The sequence below is a fragment of the Eptatretus burgeri genome, chromosome 8, assembly GCF_056783735.1.
Source record: "Eptatretus burgeri isolate ZD-2024b chromosome 8, Ebu_testis_v1, whole genome shotgun sequence".
In the NCBI taxonomy this organism is placed as follows: Eukaryota; Metazoa; Chordata; class Myxini; order Myxiniformes; family Myxinidae; genus Eptatretus; species Eptatretus burgeri.
This window is the reverse complement of record NC_140968.1, coordinates 67,359,307-67,379,963: the sequence shown is the minus strand read 5'-3', so window position 1 is coordinate 67,379,963 and position 20,657 is coordinate 67,359,307. Positions and strand designations below refer to the sequence as shown.

The following is a 20,657-nucleotide window of genomic DNA, read 5'->3' as shown; positions in this document are numbered from 1 at the left end:
TGTCAATCAGAGTATGTCTTGCATGGAAAATTACATAGTGGTGTGCCACAGAGATCAATACTTGGACCATTATTTTTTGTGACTTATTTCAGCGATTTGGACGGCGGAGTTAAGAATGTGCTTTCAAAATTCGCAGATGAAACCAAGCTTTGAGGTGACTTTGGTTGCAAAGTGATAATAATAAAAAAATAATCATTTCTTTCACACCGTGAGGCACAAAGGAGCTTCCGAGGCAGTTTCATTGGCAAAGGAGTACATACAATCCTGAACAGGTCACCGCTCCAACACAGGACACTCAAATGGTTTATTACCCCATTTTTGCCAACCTCAGAACGATGACAGGCTGAGTCAACCAACCTGGTGTTATTTCAACAGAACAACAGTGTCTTGAACTCAAGATCCTAAGATCTTAAGCCAACACCAGGCATGTTGCAAAGAGTGGGGTGAACAATTTAAAGAAAATGTAGATGTTCTCATAGTAAGGGTAGTTAAATGGCAGATTCCATTCAATATTGAGAAATGTCAGGTGGTGGGCATGGGCAGCAATAATATAAATAGGGACTACGTAATGCAATGGGAAGTTACATGTGGAGCATGTTACATAGAAGGATCTCAGAGTGGTTGTTAATGCAGGGTTTAAGCAGTCAGTGCAGTCAGGCAGCGCTAGAAAAAGCAAGTAGGATTTTAGGTTGCATTTTTAAGGGAATAGGTGACAAATCTCAGGTAATGGTGTTAACACTGTGGAATATTTTAGTAAGGCCTCACCTTGATTACTGTGTAGTTTTGTTTCCATAAATGAGGAAGGACATAGCTGTCATGGAAGAGGTTCATTGCAGCACTATCAGATTGCTTCCTGGTTTACATAGGCTACGTTTTGAGATGCAGCTGATGGAGAGAAGACGTTTTACTTTAGAAATGATGCAGTTACAAAGTGATCTTACGGAACTAGACGAAGCTATGAGATTGGTTCCAGTCGTGTCTTTCTTCACGACCAGGTGGATCCTTCACTGTTCTCAGTAACTGTCTTCCCGTTGTGCATTACTTCCCATAGGTTAGGAAATCAAAAGCCTTGTGCCAAGCCTGATCGTTAAGATTGGTGGGCCATAATTTCAAAAGAGCCTGTTGAAGCTTTGTTTACTGTTAAGATGTATACAAATGAACTGTGCTGAAGATGAACCATTGCTACCAATATTATGCCATCAAAGTCGTCCTTGTTTATACCTTCCATAACTTGTTTTGGACTTAAAAGACCCCTTCATGGTTTTTGTTTTAATTTATAAAAAAGAGGGCATGAGGGGCCAGTACTGTGGAATGATGATAGAGAATACAGTAATGTCAATGTGCACAAAATTTTCATCCCTCTACAATTAACATCTGTCCTCTCCTGAATTCAGCAAGCAACATTTTTCTCCTTGCCAATTCACAATGATTGTTTTTTCTTGTTGAATGCAGCCATTGTGTTGCCCTGAGGATGAAATCGGATTTCAAATGAATAAATTGCAGTATAGAATGGCATGTACCCTCATACTCAGTGCCCTATATTACAAAGCAGTGCATGCAGTTTCATTTATTTATCATATCAATGATAAAAAATAATGTGTTAAGTTAGTATACTAGTTCCTGTGGTGACACTGAATAAGCAGGCACCAATAACCGAGTCAGGGTTTGGGGTTAATGTTACTGCTGGGATTGTAACCACCAACTCAATACGAATGTTAACTATTCGATCTCCTCCTTATGCATATAATCACAACCTTTGTCCGCCTGTAGCAACAACATGAATCAATCAAATGTTTTAATCGCATTTTATTGGGATGAAACTGTTTTCATTAAACTTCTGAAATGAAATGTCTGAAAATGAACTACAACCTTTATTATTATGCAAATAAGATAATTACTTCTAAAGCATATGTGAAGTGGATGACACCTATTGGCATTTTTTTGCAATAACTATAGTAAATTATTTTTAAAACTCATAATAATAATCACATAATTTTACTGTGATTATTATGAATGGCAAAAAAACTTCCATCAATCGTATTATTCGGTTTGTTGATATGTCTGTTCTGGTTCACGACCCCTTTTGTGGCTGTGCGCCTCGGCCTTTGGCAGGTCCTGTGCTTCGAGGATGAGTCAGCAAGTGCGTGGCTCCCCGGGGCGTGGGCGCATGTCCAGCACAGGAAGTATGGGCGGAGGAGGTCCAGCATCGCCCAGCGCCGCCAAGCGCCTCTACCGCAACCTCTCGGGAAAATTCCGCAGCAGCAGTTCTTCGCTGGAGGATAATCTGCCAGTGAGCCATGGCGACCGCCAGCGGAAATCTTCTACCGTACGGGTTTCAAACCAGTGCAAAGTAGACTTTCTGCTTTTCATTTCTTCAGTTTTATCTTTGGAAAATTTTCCTGCATTCTTCCAGCATTTATTAAACTCATCCTTTGCAGAGTTTATGCATTTATTTATTCATTTGTTTATTTATTTATTTATTATCTTTCTGTCCTGCTTTCACTATCTCTCCTTTTCAAGGTTTTTATACCTTATCCTTGACACAAAAAATGTTTGTACAAACCTTTTATGACTGCATCATATACTTGCCATTATCACTCACAAGGAAAGAGCAAACCTCCTATTAAGTATAAACTAATTAATTCAGGATTAATAATTTTGTATATTGTCAAATCACTCTCTTCACCATTCATAAACTGACAACTGTAATTTTTGCAATCATCATAATATTTAGGAGCACCTTTTAAAATAGGGCGATGATCAATATAGTGGCAATGTCATAGGAATATTATCTTTGTAGCAACATGATTATTATGATTACCATAATATTCATAATAATAATATGTTTCAGAACTGTAGGTCCTGTATGACTGTTCAGTTTCAGAGTAAGGAGGAGAGTTAGGATGATAGTCAGGCTGTAAGACCTTTTTCATTCAGAGTAAGGCTGTAGGACCTTTTCTGTATGACCTTGTAATAGTCTTTCATTCATAGAGTAGTAAATGCATGGAATGGTCTCCATATGTAAAGGTAGTGAGAGCAGAAACAGGAGATAGATTTAAATATGAGTTACATAGGTATCTAATAGCTGTAGGGATATGGGGTATTTGGATATTAGTAGGATTGTGCAGGCTTGATGGGCCTAATTTCCTCTTCCTGCATTGAAGTTCTTTGTAACTCCTTGTAATAGAGTTTGGATTATATTCTTCTTAATAATATTGGTGGCAACCAGTATTGTTATGTATGATGCTGTTATGTAGTAATTGTTAGTTATTTCCACTTTACTCACAAAGAATGCTGGGGATCGAGAGGGAGTTGGGAGAAAAATGATGTTGATCTGCTGTTGTGAGAATTTGTTTAACTTGAGTACAAAGTCCCTCCCTTTTTAACTTCCCTCCAACCTGGTAACAAATTCCTCAATTACAGAACATTTCATCGAGTGAAGCTCTATTTGAGGCTGTTGAACTGCAGGACCTGGAGATGGTGCAACTTTTGTTAAGCCGCCATTCAGCGGAAGATCTGGACTTCAACACGCCCAACAGCGAGGGTCTCACCCCACTTGATGTGGCCATCATGACAAACAACTTGCCTCTGGCGAGAGCGCTGCTGAATGCTGGCGCGAGGGAAAGCCCACACTGTGAGACCTGGCACTTTGGCACTCATCCTATTCCTTTACACACAAGCACAGATACATTCATGGATCCACCAATATAGTTGTTATATCATACTATATGTTATATCATACAAGATGAGAGAGAGAACATGGTGGAGAAGAAGGCTAATCAGGAATAATATTATTGAGAAAACAACGACAATGGAATATAAGGATAGAAGAGAAACGTGTGGATATGGGAGATGAAAAATAGTGGGAACAACAACAACAAAAATAACGTTTAGAGGTGATATCGGTAAGAATGGGCAGGGAATAGGGCAGCATGGAGCAAATGGGGTGGGTCAAAATTCCAAAATTATTTGCATACATAATCACAATGTGTAGATTGTAACTTTCAGTATTCATTGTAAAAATGAACAAAAGCAGTGGGTATTGATATGAATAATGAACGAGATGTTCAAGTTATTTGACACAAGTGATGACCAGTGATCATTCTGACAGGCTGTCAGGACCGAAAGCGAAGCCATTTCAAATGAAATACCTTTTTTAAATGAGATATTCACTGTGGCATATAAATGCATCCTTCACTCTCCAAACAAGCTTGGTTAAATACTTGGTGAATACCAAACGTTTATACCATGTCCCAGCCTGGTGTTGGCTTAGTGGTTGAGGGTGGATGGCTTGGGATATTAGGGTCCTGAGTTTGAGCCCCATTGGCCACTGAATTAACACCAGGTGGGGTTGACTCAGCCTGTTACCCTTCCGAGGTTGGCAAAATGAGTACCAGGGTAATGGTATGAGGCACAGCATCAGCGGCATAGTCGTATCCCATCAAAATGATAGCTACTTGGCAGCCAAGCTACCATCCACAAGAATAAGATACTATGTCCCCTAATCAACTAGTATGGGCATGGGTTGGCCTATTTGTCATTCCCATCTGAGAAAATGGCGACAGTCTCAATTCACATTTTGTGTTAATTTCTCGATTGTCTATGAATACCTGTGTAAACACAATCTCAAACACACTCCTTTATCCTAATGTGTTTGCATGACATTATATATATATATATATATATATATATATATATATATATATATATATATATATATATATATATATATATATATATATATATATATATATATATATATATATTGTTGTGGTTGAGGAAATTCACAAACCACCATTCAGGTCCCGTAGGTGAGATATCTCTGTAAGTACATGTGTAGTTAGCCCCAATCCCGTTGTTTAGAGGGAATAAATGTGATTCATTCGGGCTGCTACCCTTTAAGATAGCCGTTTTTCTGTTCTATCTTTATTTTGAACCAACCACATCTCAACCGCCATCACACAACAACCACCAACCGCAACTCCGCTTCACAACAACAACAACGCCAACAGCCACGAGCTTTACCTTCGCAACTCGCTCTCGCAACCATCGCATCACCGCCATTCCAAGCATCACCATGGCCAGGGACCGCCACTTTAGACCCTCCACCACCTTCACCTCTCCTCTTTCTACCGCCATTCCCGCACCGCTTGTGGGCACCGAGCGTCAGGCTGTCCTGGCCTCGTGCGGGACACGTGCTGAGCCGCGGGTGCAAAAAGCGGCCTTTCCGAGGAAAAGTCGGATCAGGAATGATACACGCCCACTTCCGACCCCTCCAATCATTAAGCGCGGGGAGATTTGGCCCTGCCTCCAGGCGCGTCGGAGTAGAATCGATATATGCAAATTCGAGGATCAGGGGAGGTTCACGCCCACTTTTCCTCCATCCAATGGGCGAGCGTGGCTCCGCCCCCGAGCTCATCCCGATCCGGAAATTTGCATATGGATTCTCCTGCCGTACTATAAAGCGCCGAGCGCGGGGCGAATTCAGTCAGTTTCTGTTTCGGGCTCGGGCGAGTTGGAGAGGTGTGGCGGCGGCGAAGTGTGGCAGCAGCAGTCAAGACGGGTCTGGAGGAGAGTCGGTCTGTCGGGGTTCGGAGTCTGTCGGGGAGCTGCAGAGAGGGGAAGCTGGGAACGCGGTCGAGGTCACAGTGGAGTCGCTCGTCGCGGGACCCAAGTAAGCCAGCTATCCTCTTTCCCCAGAGCATCAACAACCCCCCCTGTTCCCACCCCCCCCCCCCGCGCTGAGATAGTGCGGAAAGGGGGCCCCGTTCCCACCCCATTCCAAGCAGTGCCAACGAAACCCACGGAGGAGCGTGGAGTCGGGGCACCGCCGCGACATTTTGCGGCTCATCACAAGACGGGTAGGCTCCACGCGGTCTCGGCCCACAGGCCCGTCTGCCCCCTTGTCGTTGAGGGTGGCCCTTTTCTTTTGCTTTTGAATATATGTGTTGTCAGTGCTGTCTGTAAAGTAAAACTGTGTAAGTGTTGCCGTGTGCTCGCGTAGTCGGTAGTAGATCTGCATTGTTGTGTTCCTTTTGTTACATTTGCTTTTGGTGCATAATTGTTGTAATTGTATATGTGTTTTCCGTGTGCGGCGGAATAAATGTGAATTATGTTGAACTGTTTTTCCCGTTTCGCTTCGTCTTTTCTTTAATTGAATCTCCATCTTACTTCACGTAAAGGGTTGGTAGTGGGCTAAATACGCCCGATAATTAATCGGAACCGTCAAGGTTGACGATAACACCGCTCGGTTATCCCGATAGTACGGAATGGGTCGCTTAAAGTGGCCCGTGTCCGAAGTCGACCTGCGGCGAGGTGCGATCGCCCGGTCTACCCTCCGTGTGGGTACTTAGGTAGGTCGAATTTGGCGAGCAACCCTATCCCACGCGGGGGGCCGATTGGCACGATCGTGGTGAGGCTGAAAGGCCCACCCGTGACTAGTTCCCGGCGTTAGTTTGAGAGGGTCACGACGGAATTGTCCGTCCGGTGGGCGACGTGCCGCGATTCGAGTTACGTGGCCGCTCGCACGCCGGCGGGTGCGAATTCGCAACAATATATATATGTATGTATATATATATATATATATATATATATATATATATATATATATATGTATATATATATATATATATATATATATATATATATATATATGTATACATATATATATATATATATATATATATATATATATATATATACATACAGTATGTACAAGCTTTTATGACCATAATAAGTAAATCAGGACTAATTTTGGTTACATCATCGACATCATAAGGAACAGGTTGAGTCACTGTAACATTAAAATGTAAGGGTTAGTGGGCATTTTCTTAAGAGCTGTTTTGTAATTTGAGTGAAAATCATTAACTTCACAATTGAGTAACAAAGAGCTCTGTTTAAGTATCTTACAGACATCTGTGTCAAAGTTGGTTTCTTGGGAAAATGCGCACAAAACTGTACATAATAAATACTAGAGTGATGCAACATCTCAGGACGAAGAATTGTAATACCCTCTGCCCCCACCAGGTGGTGCTACACGGTACACATTTACATAGAGAATTTATGGCCCTACCCCTGCTCCCACACCCCCGCGTGAGGCCGCCGCCACATAGTCGATGTTACCCCGACATAAAGTTGGATTTGTACCCCGAGTTTGGAGTTTTTAACTTAAAAGATGTTGCCATGCATATTACACATACAAAGAGAGAGAGGGGGGGGGGGGCAAATTTTGCCTTTTGTAGGTATAGATCAACAGATTGTTATTTAAATATAAACCTTCTAGCACATAATTGTTACAAGATAAAACATTCAGGAGCAGATGTCAAACCAAGTAGTCATGATGTAGACAAGTGCATCAATCGGTTTTCTTGTTTCACAAAGTTTACATTAATTGGACGACAGAGTAGTTTGCCAGTAATACTTATTTTCATTTGCAAACGTGATGTTCTGCCCATGTTGCTGACACAAGTCCACAAGTGAATTGCAAAGCAGCAAACAGATTAATTGTGTACCTTTATCTTAGACACAAACAAGATATTTTGATGGAGAGTGTAGAGTATATCAACCGAGCCAACTGGATAGCTTGATGCCACCAATGAAAAACTGAAGCCAATTTCAAAGCAGGGTAGACTGTCTTAATGACTGCTTGGCAACCATTTCTGATATTCCTGCTCTACGCTGTCTAAAATACAAACTATATCTACTTCAGCCTGATTTTGTTTTGTTTTTGGAAAGCAGTCACAAAAGCTAGTGCGTAACGAAATACTGTAGTACCTAACATGATGGGTTTTTTTTCCATTGCCATGTTTCAGTCATGACCACAGAGGGCCGAGCATGTCATCTTGAAGCACTGGCAAGCGAAGCTGCACGACGTGCAACAGAGATGGCTGCTGTGCATGCAGGCTCTGAATCCGGTTCACCTGAAGAAGACACGGAGCGGCAGCTGCACACGTGGGAGTGGCGTTTGAGGCTGCTCCGCCGCATGCAGGCTGGTTTCCAGCATGCTGGTAAAGTAAACACCCATTAACATTGGCTCTCTTTCATCTGACCACTGTTTTCCTTTGAGTCTTTACATTACTACTGAAAGTGTTTCAAATACTAATTGTCACTCTCTAATGCCCCCCCCACCCTCATCTCTCTCCCTCTCTCCCTTCTCCATCTCCCTGTTTATATCCCCCTACCTCCCTCTCTCTCTCCCTCTCTCCCCATCTCTGTCATGTCTTCTCTCTCTTTTTCTGCCCCTTCTCCTCTCCAGGTCCTCCAGAGGTGCCAACCAATGTATGTCTTTCTGTGGTTGGAAGCAGCACCTTGTCTGCATCATATGAAGAACCAATGAGCATGAATTCGGCCATGGTGACCAAGTACAAAGGTGTGGACTTGTCACAATTAAATTACATTTCTATTTATAATTGTCCACCATTGTATTTGGTTCAGTCTTGATGGAGCCTGTTAAACAGATAAAAAGGTCTCTTCTTGGAAATATAAAGGTCTCTTCTTAGTTTGCTTCATAAAGGAAACAACGTTCTTCTGTGTCTCTACAAACTTATTCCAGATTTAAAATCCTGTTATATATTTCATTAAAAATTTGGGTTAATAATGGAATTCAAAACTTTCATGTATAACTTTTGTGAGGTTATAACCAAGAGAGTTGAAAATCCTATCAGAAGGACCTGTGACTTTTCTTACACGTTTAAACCTGCTAATTTATCACGCCCTGGAAGGTGAGAATAAATAGCTTAACTCATGCAACAAATAAAGAATCTGGCAAATTTTCACAACCTTTGGTTATTTCTGAACGATTGAAGAAAATGGTAGTTTTAAGTTCTAGGTTTGTCAAATTACAGTTTATACATGAGTAATTTAATTATACTTTTGACTATGAAGTCAAAAGTATAATGCCTTTCCAAAAACATTTAATTTTTAAAAGCTTCAGCATCACATTAAGATTTGCTGCAGTCAGCTATTACTCAGCAGTGTAACTAAAGATGTACTGCAGGACCTTTTCCTGAAAATTGCTCTGAATTGTCATCAGTGAGAAACCGATAAACTAGTTTCTTTTGCCCAACAATTCTCTTTTTCACAAGGACAAATTTCTGTGGGATTTTTCTGTTTTTTGAGAAAATATTTGGATAGAATTCTCATTCAACATCCATAATTACCCGAGCTGTCATTCTGTGGCCTCTGTATTCTGGAGACCTTCGATCGACAACAGAAAACTAGCTTATGGGTATTATCACACAAATGACAACTCTGAAAGGAATATGCATCAGCAGTTCTTGAGGTAATCAATGTTTTTTTTGTGAAATTAATATTGTCCTTTGAATATTTCCATTCCCTGCAAGTTCCTGTGAAAACTAAAAAAAACACCATTACAACTTTGCAAATATGAAGTATTATGTTTAGAGTGCATGAAATGGCTGATGGTTGACAATTGAACACAATCTCTAGAGTGGCAGACAAAAGCAACCTGCAGGTTTCCAACGATCTCTGGAATAATTTCTATTCGTGCTTAATGCCAAATTGCATGGTGAGCCAAATGTTAGAGAAAATACCGTTTTTGCTTTTTGTGACAATTTTTTTTGCCTCATATCCACTTTTTATTTTTTTTTATTTTTATTTTTTCAAGGATTTTCTGATAATTTCCTGTGGGTAATCTATCATCTGTACTTAACAAAATGTTGTTTTCGATTACTAGAATTATTTGGTTACGCACAAACAGCCACTTCTCTTTTTTATGCAGCACAAGGCTGCGGGTGGCATCATTGGCTGAGGGCATGGCTATGCCGCTGATGCAGTGCCCTCTGTAGTTTAGGGCAGAAATTTGGAATTTGTTCATGGTGCTGGTGATAGCTCACCCACTCTTCACGAAGGACATTGTGGGATCTTTCAGGTCCACCAACTAATGCCGGTAAATGGGATACCCAGTTTACCGTCCAACCGAGGGATGGCACACATATTTATGAATCACACTGCCTGTGAAACTCCTGGAATGACAGTTTGTAGCTGGGCTCAGATTTGAACCCAGGAGAGACAGTTGAGAGGTGCGTGTACGTACCTCTAGGACGAACAGCCTGATGCAACAGACAGTACAATAAATGATGGCAGTCCAAGGAAGTAGAGATAAAATTGTGACTAGCTCATTCTTTACCTTGAGTTGCCAAACAATGTGTGTGACTGTGTGTGTGTGTGTGTGTGTGTGTGTGTGTGTGTGTGTGTGTGTGTGTGTGGTTTTTTTTGTCTTTCTGTTTTAGTGGAAAATACACTATACTGCTTCTTACAAATTGAAGAAACATCCAGATAAATTCATTTTAACACATTTTCCGTGGTTGCTGGAGGGCACAGTGGAGTACAAGAGAAATCAGTTAAAATGACAATTCTTCATATTAGAATAACAGTTCGATTCAGTGTTAAGCAAAATGGGTGTGCTAGGTTATGTCCATGTAATCTGCAAGGTTTCAGGTGTGTATTTAATCACTGGTAATGGAAGATGGTATACATATTATTACAACATGGAATGGCGATAAGCATTATGAATATATTATATTATATTAAATCCTCATGCAATGAAGGTAAACAGGTTGGTGTCAAGCTCCACAACAAATTTTATTTTTAATGAGATTGTATTGCCAGATTGACTGTCTGAACACAGCTGAGGTCATTTATTACTGATCCTGGGTGAAAGGGTCTAAACCACAATGAAGAACGGAGAGCAGCTGATTATCCGGGCAGTGAAAAAATCTGTCACTTGCTGACAAGTTACTGAAGTTCTCATTTTAGGTTTTAGGCAAACAACTATTTTAGCCATTATTGTTCATTAAATTATTTGAATTGTTGTGAGGAACAGTTTTATGAAAAACACGGTGTGTGTGTGTGTGTGTGTGTGTGTGTGTGTGTGTGTGTGTGTGTGTGTTTTTTTACATGCGTGCATACACTATCAGTCATAACTCATTTACAGGCAAATTGTGGCCATACATACAAAATTTGAACATTTTGAATCTTTGTTTCGTCTTTCTTTTAGCTTTTACCACTATTAATGTGGGTCTTTATACCAACACAATCTGCTGTTGTTCAAACTGCTGACTGAAAAGAAAGCATTGTACTGGCTAAAACACAAGATACTATTATTGTTTCACTTAAAAACATGGGATTGTGAATGTCGATTCACCCTTACTCGCCCTGTATAGAAAAACCACAGCAACCCTCCCCTCTCCATACCACCACTATGCCTCTCAGTTTCAAAAGACTACTTAGCACCTGACTTGAAATTTGCACATCATTATTTATAATTAATAATTATTTAGCATCAAAGCGAAATTACAATGGCAATTAGCAATTTGCACTCTTTAATCCCAGCCAAAGCGGATCAAGAGGTTCTTTCTGGAACACCACCCCTCCCTCCCCCACCACCGCCCCACCCCCCTCAACCAATCCCAGCCACTGGATCGCAGTGTGCCTCAGCCAATTGGGTCAGTTGCCAAAAGTGGACATGATTGGCGACACCGAAAAGGAACAATAAAAACCCAGGACAGAATGGTTGGAATGGAGTTGATGTACAGATCTGGCGCAGTCCAGTACGGAGGGAGGGGGGCATGGGGGGGTAGAACACCTGACCGAGTTGACCGGACTTCCGGAGCACCAAGCGGAATGGGAAAGCTCCAAGTGGGGAGCAGGCACTTCCGAGCAGAGAGCAAGGCACTACCGAGCAGAATGCAAGGGCGCCGAGCGTTACCGAGCAGAATGCGAGGGCGTGATGTGCGGTGCTCCCCAAAATGCCAACCAGAACGGGTACTGACCAAATCCCGGTAGAACTGATTTCCTACACGTCTTTTGAACATGCACGATATAACCTTGCATCTTTCAGCGCATAAACTGCAAGACTTGCCTGTTGTGGGGCATCACGAACGACACAAGTCCCCCCAACAGTTGTTGTTGTTGCATAGATCCAGACAGTTCTCTCGAACAAGCTCGCCGCACGGAGACAGCCAATTGATCTCCCAGGAGTGACCCAGAGATCCCCCACATCCAGGATGGTGTATCCCTGTCTTCACGAAGCCAGAGTCACAACAAAGATAGAGAGAGAAACATCGAGAGAGAAAAGAGAATAGAAGAGAAGAGGGAAATGGCCGGTCCATGTGGACCGATCGGCACTCTGATCATGACTGCGCTGCCCTGATAAATACGGGCAGCAGGGAAGAATGGGGAATATTTGGCCCCAAAGTTACATTGGGGGGGGGGGTACAACCACTGCAATGGTTCTTAACTCGATAGTCATCCCCGAACAGTTCTTTTCAGAGCTAAGCACCACGCTATACTGCATGACAGCGCACCTCCCACCTGCATCTCTCACTCACTCACTTGCATTGACACCTCGTTGAGAACCACAGGGACCAAGCCTGCTCACATACGGTTGAGGAAGGGGTTGCCAACACGCCCCGACTTCTTCTTTCTGGGTTAAGACTGTTTCTTATGTGACACTGCAATCAATACACTTGTAAATACGTGCCTGTAAACATGTGCCTTTTGTAAAAATCAACACAAGATTTGTTTCCAAACCTGCTCAATTGTGTCTTTCTTTCATCGGTTAGACATAGCATGTAAAAGACGAGAAGTTCTATCCCATTAATTTACTCCACTAGATAGCCGACCTCGCACCTATGGTTTCGCTTGGCCATGCATAATAAGTAGACAGGGTGGGAAGTTAGAAGTGCAGTTCCCCATTTGGGACCACGAAGTGAGCTCACGTGATAACTGGGTACGACGCACGAGGATCGTGCTGGATTCTGTTGCCTCAACTGGTGTCTGCAGTTGCTCAGCAACCCCTTGGGGTTGTGGAGTTATCTGTGGTTTGTCGCCTTCAGGGTCGGAGGTCAAGTGGCGGGTCCGAGCAACCCGCTTGTCATTCACTCACACACACACACACACACACACACACACACACACACACACACACACACACACACACACACACACACACACACACACACACACACACACACACACACACACACACACACACACATTGTCTCCTCCCATACTCTTCAAGCCAAAGAAAGCTGCATAAAGCAACCACGAAAGGCTACACAAGGCAAGCCCTTTTGCTGTTTCAAACCTTTCTCAGAGTTCCTCTACAGCTGTAAAGACATTCACAAATAGTGAATGTCTTCACAGCTAGTACGAGTGAAGACATTATGACAACACATACATGAGAATCCCAATGCTGTACACCCCCTCAGCTGCCAGACTGGTTTCATCGTTTATTGGTGAATCATCAGTGACAGCGCAGACAGAGATGCATACCAATGAGGCTCTCAATCATGTACCACGTGCAAATGTCAAAAGCAGTCAACATATAAATGAAAAACCAAGACCCACTCATTTATATACAGGGTATTTATACATTCCTAATGCATGAGCAATTGGTTTCTGTTCGCATCGGTAAATTAAACTTTAATTATTACAACTTTCTCAAGATATTCATTTTAATGTCAATTGGCAATTTGCCACAGTTTAATGTGAAAAGAGTCGTTCATTGGCCATTGACAACAAAGCCGTGTTGGCTGCTGGAAACACAGACATTGCATATCTCCAGGGGTGTGTTCAGTCACCAAGCAGCAAGCTGGCGCTTGCAAAGCCATTCCTTATTAACGGTTTTGAATGGATTGCTTGCTTTGGTGCTTCAGCCACTTAGTGAGCGCTCTACAAAAAACTTGGTAACTGCTCACCCCCCCCTCGCCCCTTCCCCCCCCCCTCTGCTCATGTGTAAAGGAAAGCTGGCTTGCGGGGTATACCCATGTGCGGGTTATACGTGGCTGAAATTTTCCTCGATAACCTTTTTTAATCTTACTCAGAGGTGGGGTATTTGCATGAAAATACAGTAGTGTGGGGTCTTTTATACTCCCCAATGCACCTTTTGCAACCATGGTTGAAGCTGCAATCGGCCACTGCTCGGTGGTTCAAGTTCACCTACTGTGCACTCCCTCCTGGTCTCCTTCCTCCGCTCTGTCAGTGCTCCGGTCATGTGGGAGTTGTATGTTCTCCGGTCGAACACGATGGACTGTGTGACTGGCGGGAATCTCGTGCCGTGTTGTGAGGTGAGGCAGTGGCTCTGTGGTAGTATGGGGACAACCAGGTTACAGGTGGTCACGCCAGACTTACAGGTGTGCATCTGTGTGAGGGTGAAAGCCACAGAAAGTCCAGAAGAAAATAATGGAGTCAGAAAGATAGGAAGAATGTCAATAAATGAAAGAAAGAAAGTTGGAAGAGTGAAGAAAAAGCTTCGGAGAAAGATTTATGTCCATGTGGAAGAGGTGGAGTGAAAGGAAAAGTACTCTTTTATGTACCCCAAATTCTATGAACCCAGAATTTTGATTATGAACCCCGAATTCTCTCTGTACCCCAAATTCTGACTGTAAGCTCTGTGCATTCCTTCCTTTATTCCTCCGCCCCCTCCCTCATCCCTCGGTTTCATGACCCCTCATTGGCGCAGGACTTGTGGGGTTGGTCAGGGCTCCCCTTGGCGGGGATTGGTGTGTTCCCATCTTTCGAACTAACAATGGTGCCTGTTTGGTGGAACAGGCCCTTGCAAGGATTACTTTTTGGAAAATGGGAGGGAGCTTGAAGATTAGTGCCCATCTGTCAGACTTGATGGATGGCTTCCATCTGAAGCCTCCGTTGAGCTTGAGCGAAGTTCTCCACAATTTCTCTGCTAAAGGAAAGATGGGACATCTTGATGCGAGTTTGTGTGTGTTTTGCGAGAAATGGTTCAGGATGAAAATGTCATAGAAGGAAAGAACATTAACTTCATTTAACTTTCATTCACACGACACATCTATTCCCTATGTACACAATATTACCTAGTTGCGAAACAGAATACTGTGGCACAACTAGTTTTAATCTTATGTGAATGTGCTTTATCCTCCCAGGGGGTTGATAAATGTCGTCGCACAACATCCATAAATTTAAATACAAATATATGAAGAAAAAATTAAAAATATGTAAATGAAAAAAATGCAGGTGAGCGACCCGAGATAATTTGGAAGCACAATAATTTTGTGTACCAATGGGCATCGAAGCTGATACACCAGGAAAAATCACAGAAATGTCGGAAAGCATCCGTCAATTAAAATATTAATAAATGAAAAAAAATGAAAATAAATAAATGAAAAATCAATTGAAGGTGAGCGACCCGAGACAATGGGGAAGCACATTTTGTATGCTATACACAATGTGTAAGCATACCCCGCAAGTAATATATAAAGCTCATTCTAACCACTGACTGACTCACTCACTCACTCATTGATTCGCTGACACACTGACTGATATTAAAGATCGGTGCCTTCCGGGTGATGGAGGAAGCCAAAATTTTGCGTGCTGATGGACATCGTAGCCAATACACCAGGAGAAATAAAAAAAAAACCTTTGGAAAGCATCCGTAAATGAAAATATAAATAAATGAAAAAACATAAATGAACTAGAACGGGCACTCATAGAGTGCATACCTTCGCCACCACTACTTTTTTGTTCTTGGTATGAGTGTGGGGAAATGGTTTGATGCTGGTTTCATGCAAATCGAATAAGAATTGACTGAGTTATGCCGAAAACCGCATATTTTTCAAGGGCGTGACCCCCCCCCCCGACATTTTACCCCAACTGGTGACATGTGTTATGACGTCATTGTCACAAGATTGGGCATTAAATTCTGAACATTTTGGTGCTGGGTTCATGTAAAGCGGACAAGAATTGACCGCGTTATGACAAAAACCGCATATTTTTCAAGGTCGTGACCCCCCTGACCTTTGACCCCTAACCGGTAACAAGAGTATGGGCGTCATTGTGTCATATTGCATATCACAAGATGAGGCATTGAATTCTGAACATTTTGGCGTTAGTTGCATGCAAATTGAATAAAAATTGACCGTGTTATCGTAAAAAGACGATTTTGACCTTTTCGTGACCTTGACCTTTGACCCGAACGATCCCAAAATCTAATCGAATGCTTCCTGGCTAATAACCAATCATCCCACCAAATTTCATGCAATTCGGTTTAATACTTTTTGAGTTATACGAATCACAAGATTACAAATAAATAAATAAATAAATAAATAAATAAATAAATACACGTCGACCAAAACATAACCTTTCGCAGAATGCGAAGGGAAAAATCAAATGCAGGTGAGCAACCTGAGACAACGGGGAAGCACGATTCGTTATTGCTTACAATGTATAAGCATACCATGCTAGTTTTTTATATGTATATATATATATATATATATATATATATATATATATATATATATATATATATATATATATATATATATATATATACATACATGCATACATATATATTGTTGCATACTCAGGGTTTGACGCTGACCACAAGACTGGGAAGCAAGCTGACTGGGAAGCACCCGGGTTCCTCATGAACAGCCGGTCCTGAGGCCGCCAGGCACTGATGATAACTCTGTGCATCGGCGGATTGCTAGTCAACAACAAACGCCTGTTGATACAGCCAATCATACAGGGCTACATTACCTTGCATGATATATCACGTGTGGACGTCTGTGCCAAGAGGGGTCTATCTTCACTTCACTTTGCTTCACAACTTTTGATTATTCACAACTTCACAACTTGAGGGATTGCTTCACAACCACCATTTCTTTAAGGGGAATTGAAATGGCTCTAAAATTTGCATCTATGATAGATTACCTGGTGTTGGTAAGAGTAAACACCTTTCATTAATGTGTGTGCCGCCCCTTGGGAGAACGTTAATCCAGATGACCCATCTGCCAGCATTGTTCATTGGTGAACTTTAAAGATTCCAGGGTGTCTTTCATGAAGAGTGAGTTACTGTTGTCACTCTGAACAATTCATGTGCCCTGGGTGCATATTTGCGTTAAACTTACCCTATCAGGTGCAGCCGAGCAGAGCTGCCAAGTACACACCGGCTTGTAACAGATTATTGGGGTAGAACTCCCTGCCTAAGCTCATGTGCGGACCATGCTAGACCAATGAAGGAAAAGATGAAACGGGCTGGGTTCATTTCTATCATAAGCAATTTATTTGCAATCACCGGCTAGGAAGGGTCATGTGGCACAGTAAAGGGGTTTATTCACAAGTGTACGGCAGGGAAAGCAAGGATTCTTGGGCGCAGCAAAAGAACTGCAATGTACAAAAAGAGGACACAGAACAGAGTTAACCCAATATGAACTTCTACAATCTTAACTTATATTATACACGTTACAGACGCCATTAGACACACACCCGAGAAAATTAGAGCTAGCTATAGAGGGAGAGAGAGAGAGAAACAGTTGAGGTGTCAGCGAACTCGTTGTGCCTTGCGCGGTCAACAGACCTATGCAACTGTTGAGGATTTTTTTTCGGCCTGATTGTTGACTTCTGAAGCCTCGTTGTGATCGTTTAGAATTCCTCAATGTTGTTGTGGAACTTTAACTGGTTCTATTTCATTTCTCTTACATTTCAAAAACACTGTTTAACCGACTCAAATCAAAGACACCGATTAATTCATTTTCCACAACATGAATGTACATTACATCAGAGAGTTTTATTATACTTGATAGCAAATTAAGTAACAAGGAGTACAACCCACTGTGGAGGTATACATCCACACGTGCTTGCACTCTCTTGGAGTACAACCCACTGAGATGGTATACATCCTCACGTGCTTGCACTCTCTTGGAGTACAACCCACTGAGATGGTATACATCCTCACGTGCTTGCACTCTCTTGGAGTACAACCCACTGAGATGGTATAAATCTACACGTGCTTGCACTCTCTTGGAGTACAACCCACTGAGATGGTATACATCCTCACGTGCTTGCACTCTCTTGGAGTACAACCCACTGAGATGGTATACATCCTCACATGCTTGCACTCTCTTGGAGTACAACCCACTGAGATGGTATACATCCACACGTGCTTGCACTCTCTTGGAGTACAACCCACTGAGATGGTATAAATCCACACGTGCTTGCACTCTCTTGGAGTACAACCCACTGAGATGGTATAAATCCACACGTGCTTGCACTCTCTTGGAGTACAACCCACTGAGATGGTATACATCCACACGTGCTTGCCCTCTCTTGGAGTACAACCCACTGAGATGGTATACATCCTCACGTGCTTGCACTAAAAACAAGATTACATTTCAGGGCATTTATATGCTTTTCATGGGAGAGCGGTGGGGGCTGTTAACTCTAACTGCAGTACGTGTCTTCTCGGTGAGAAGCACATGATGTAATTACAGCAAAAGTTTGCTGTTATCAGCCCAGGTCACATTGTTCCATAACAAGACAATTTTTATCAACATTTAGGGCAAAGACTCTTGGCCAAAGGGAAGGAACACTGACATTCGACTTCGACTTATAGCATAAAAATTAAATTTATAAAACACCAGCACAATTACAATTTAGAATACATTAATAGAATTATTTCCTCCACACAACCCAATCACTTAGGAGGGGGAAAGAGGGAAGAAAACTGGGGTGTCTTCAGTGCATGAGTGGGAGGTGTAAAATGTGGTGCAGTGGGGAATTGGAGAAACAAAGGAAAGAAAAGAACGTGTGAGAGGATAGACTTCATGTGAGTGTATAAGAGCCTGAAGATGTATTTAATTATGGGAGCCAACAGCCGATGACCTAGTGATGCCCCGGCATCGACCCAGCAATGACCAGGCATCTATTCAGTGCTGCCCTTTCAGCTTGGCTCTCGTTCGCAAGACAACGGCACTCAGTTTGGGAAGACTCTGGCCAAAGGAAGAAAGACCCAGGATGAAAAGAGACCAGGACACAGGACAAAAGAGAGGCTGATTCACTCTCTCTTTATAGAGCCCAGGCGGAAGAGGAACCATAAAGTGGACCAAAAGGCTCTGTAGACGTTTCAACAGATCCCCATTGGTGTGTAGACTCCACCCTGAAAAGTAGCCCCGCCCCACCAGACTCCAGAGCCGAAAATGGCCTCAGTTTCTTGCAGACTCTGTCACGTGGTGGAAAAGAACTCTATTTCCACACGATGGATCACCATACAAAAGAGAATCTTTAATTTTGTATATACTGAGGAAGAACATTCAATGATTCACTGAGGCATTCAAATGAACTCCACTAACTAGAATTCCAAAGCAATCCCTCTTGTACTCATTTGACTTCCAAAAATGGGAGGGTGAGACATTTGGCAATTCAACTACGGGATCAGCTGATAGGCACAAGGCAAAAGTTTGCAGTGTTATCAACCAGGTCAGCCTGTTTCTATGCAGCGAGCAGATGACATAACAAATACTCTCCGGCCACAAACATTCCCTGGACTCCATCCGAATGCTGTTAGTCAGAGGAGTTCCAGAACTATCCAGACGTGAACGAGCCCCAGCACATATTTGCACTTCAAGTAACACACCAAAGTATTCTGGCTCGCAGGCACCCGATATGTTCCCCATTCCCCAGCAATCCCAATAACTGTTGTGAGCATCCAGGGAGTTGATGGCAGTTACAGCGGTTATAGTGAGGTGGGAGAAACGCTGTGTCATCTGCGGTAAAGTACTTGAAGCATTGAAAGCGGTTGAGGCGATTGTGGTGATGAGGTTGAAGTGGTTGGTCACGTTTGTGGCATTTGTGGTGAAGAAGTCGGGCATAGGTTGTTGTGGGGATTATTGGAAGGCATTTGTAGTGATCACGGTGAGCAATGTAGTTATGTGGTGTGTGGTAAAGGTCTGAAGTGAGTTGTTGGTTAGTGATACGCCGTTTGAACAGGGAAACGGCGTGCTTATGCAAATGAGGCTGCGGTGATATTCGTCATTCCTGCGCCTCCTTCGGTAGTGTCACTGATCTGGCGTGCATGCATGTATGTATGGCGGGGTTTGTGTGTAAAGTAAAATGAATAGACAAAAATATGAAAAAGGGATTGAAGACCTAACTAAAAGCCTTATGCAACTCATCTTGTCCCATTTACCCACGAGACCTATGGAAGGGCTAAAAAAATAAATACTAATGTGACAACTAGCTTGGGATTATATATGTTGGATTATATATGATTACTATATGTTGGATAGCATTGCTTTGGAGTAGTGCCAGCTTCATAGAACCACAACACGACCCCCCTCCCTTTTACTAGATTCAACCCGAGTCGTTAGGCATTCATGTGACGTGTAGGTGTTGCTTCCCTCTGAAACAACTTACCTACATGTCCCTGAGTGTGACATTTCAAATATATGTCCCAAAAATAATAAACCTAATGCGTTGCATAACTCAGCTAACTGACTCACACGGACAGCCTTACGCTAAATTTCCGAACTTTTGAAACTAAACACATACAACTAACTCTAACCCTCTGAGCCCTGCTATCTAATCTCTCCCTCCTGGGTCATTTGATCCCTCTAACTAACCCAATCTCCTGAGTGGAAATCAACACAGTTGCACAGTGTCAAATAAATTAGGTGGCGTGACACCACAAGGCTCGTCAACGGAGTAGCCCAATGGGGGATGGACATACCCCTACTAAAAATTTGGGACACAATGGGTCCACTCAAAATCCAATTATCCTACCCTGTTATCCATCGGCCGCAATCACACAACAATGGTACCAAAGGGGAACATCCCCATCCAAACCTAACATCACAAAACTCCATTTCTTCTTTTGCAATTACACC

The 20,657-nt window shown here is 42.5% G+C and overlaps 1 protein-coding gene across 6 annotated transcripts in view; it reads left to right on the top strand.

Moving 5' to 3' along the window:
* LOC147021948 (ankyrin repeat and fibronectin type-III domain-containing protein 1-like) overlaps positions 1-20,657 on the top strand; it is a 443,484-nt gene that overhangs the window by 306,719 nt on the left and 116,108 nt on the right. For 5 of the 6 annotated variants that reach the window (XM_085892411.1, XM_085892413.1, XM_085892415.1 and 2 more), the window contains 4 exons: positions 2,113-2,326; positions 3,424-3,634; positions 7,812-8,006; positions 8,255-8,368. In XM_085892411.1, coding sequence (XP_085748537.1) covers positions 2,113-2,326; positions 3,424-3,634; positions 7,812-8,006; positions 8,255-8,368 — 734 coding nt within the window. The remainder of the gene's footprint in view (positions 1-2,112; positions 2,327-3,423; positions 3,635-7,811; positions 8,007-8,254; positions 8,369-20,657) is intronic. The other variant, XM_085892412.1, reaches the window with a different exon arrangement.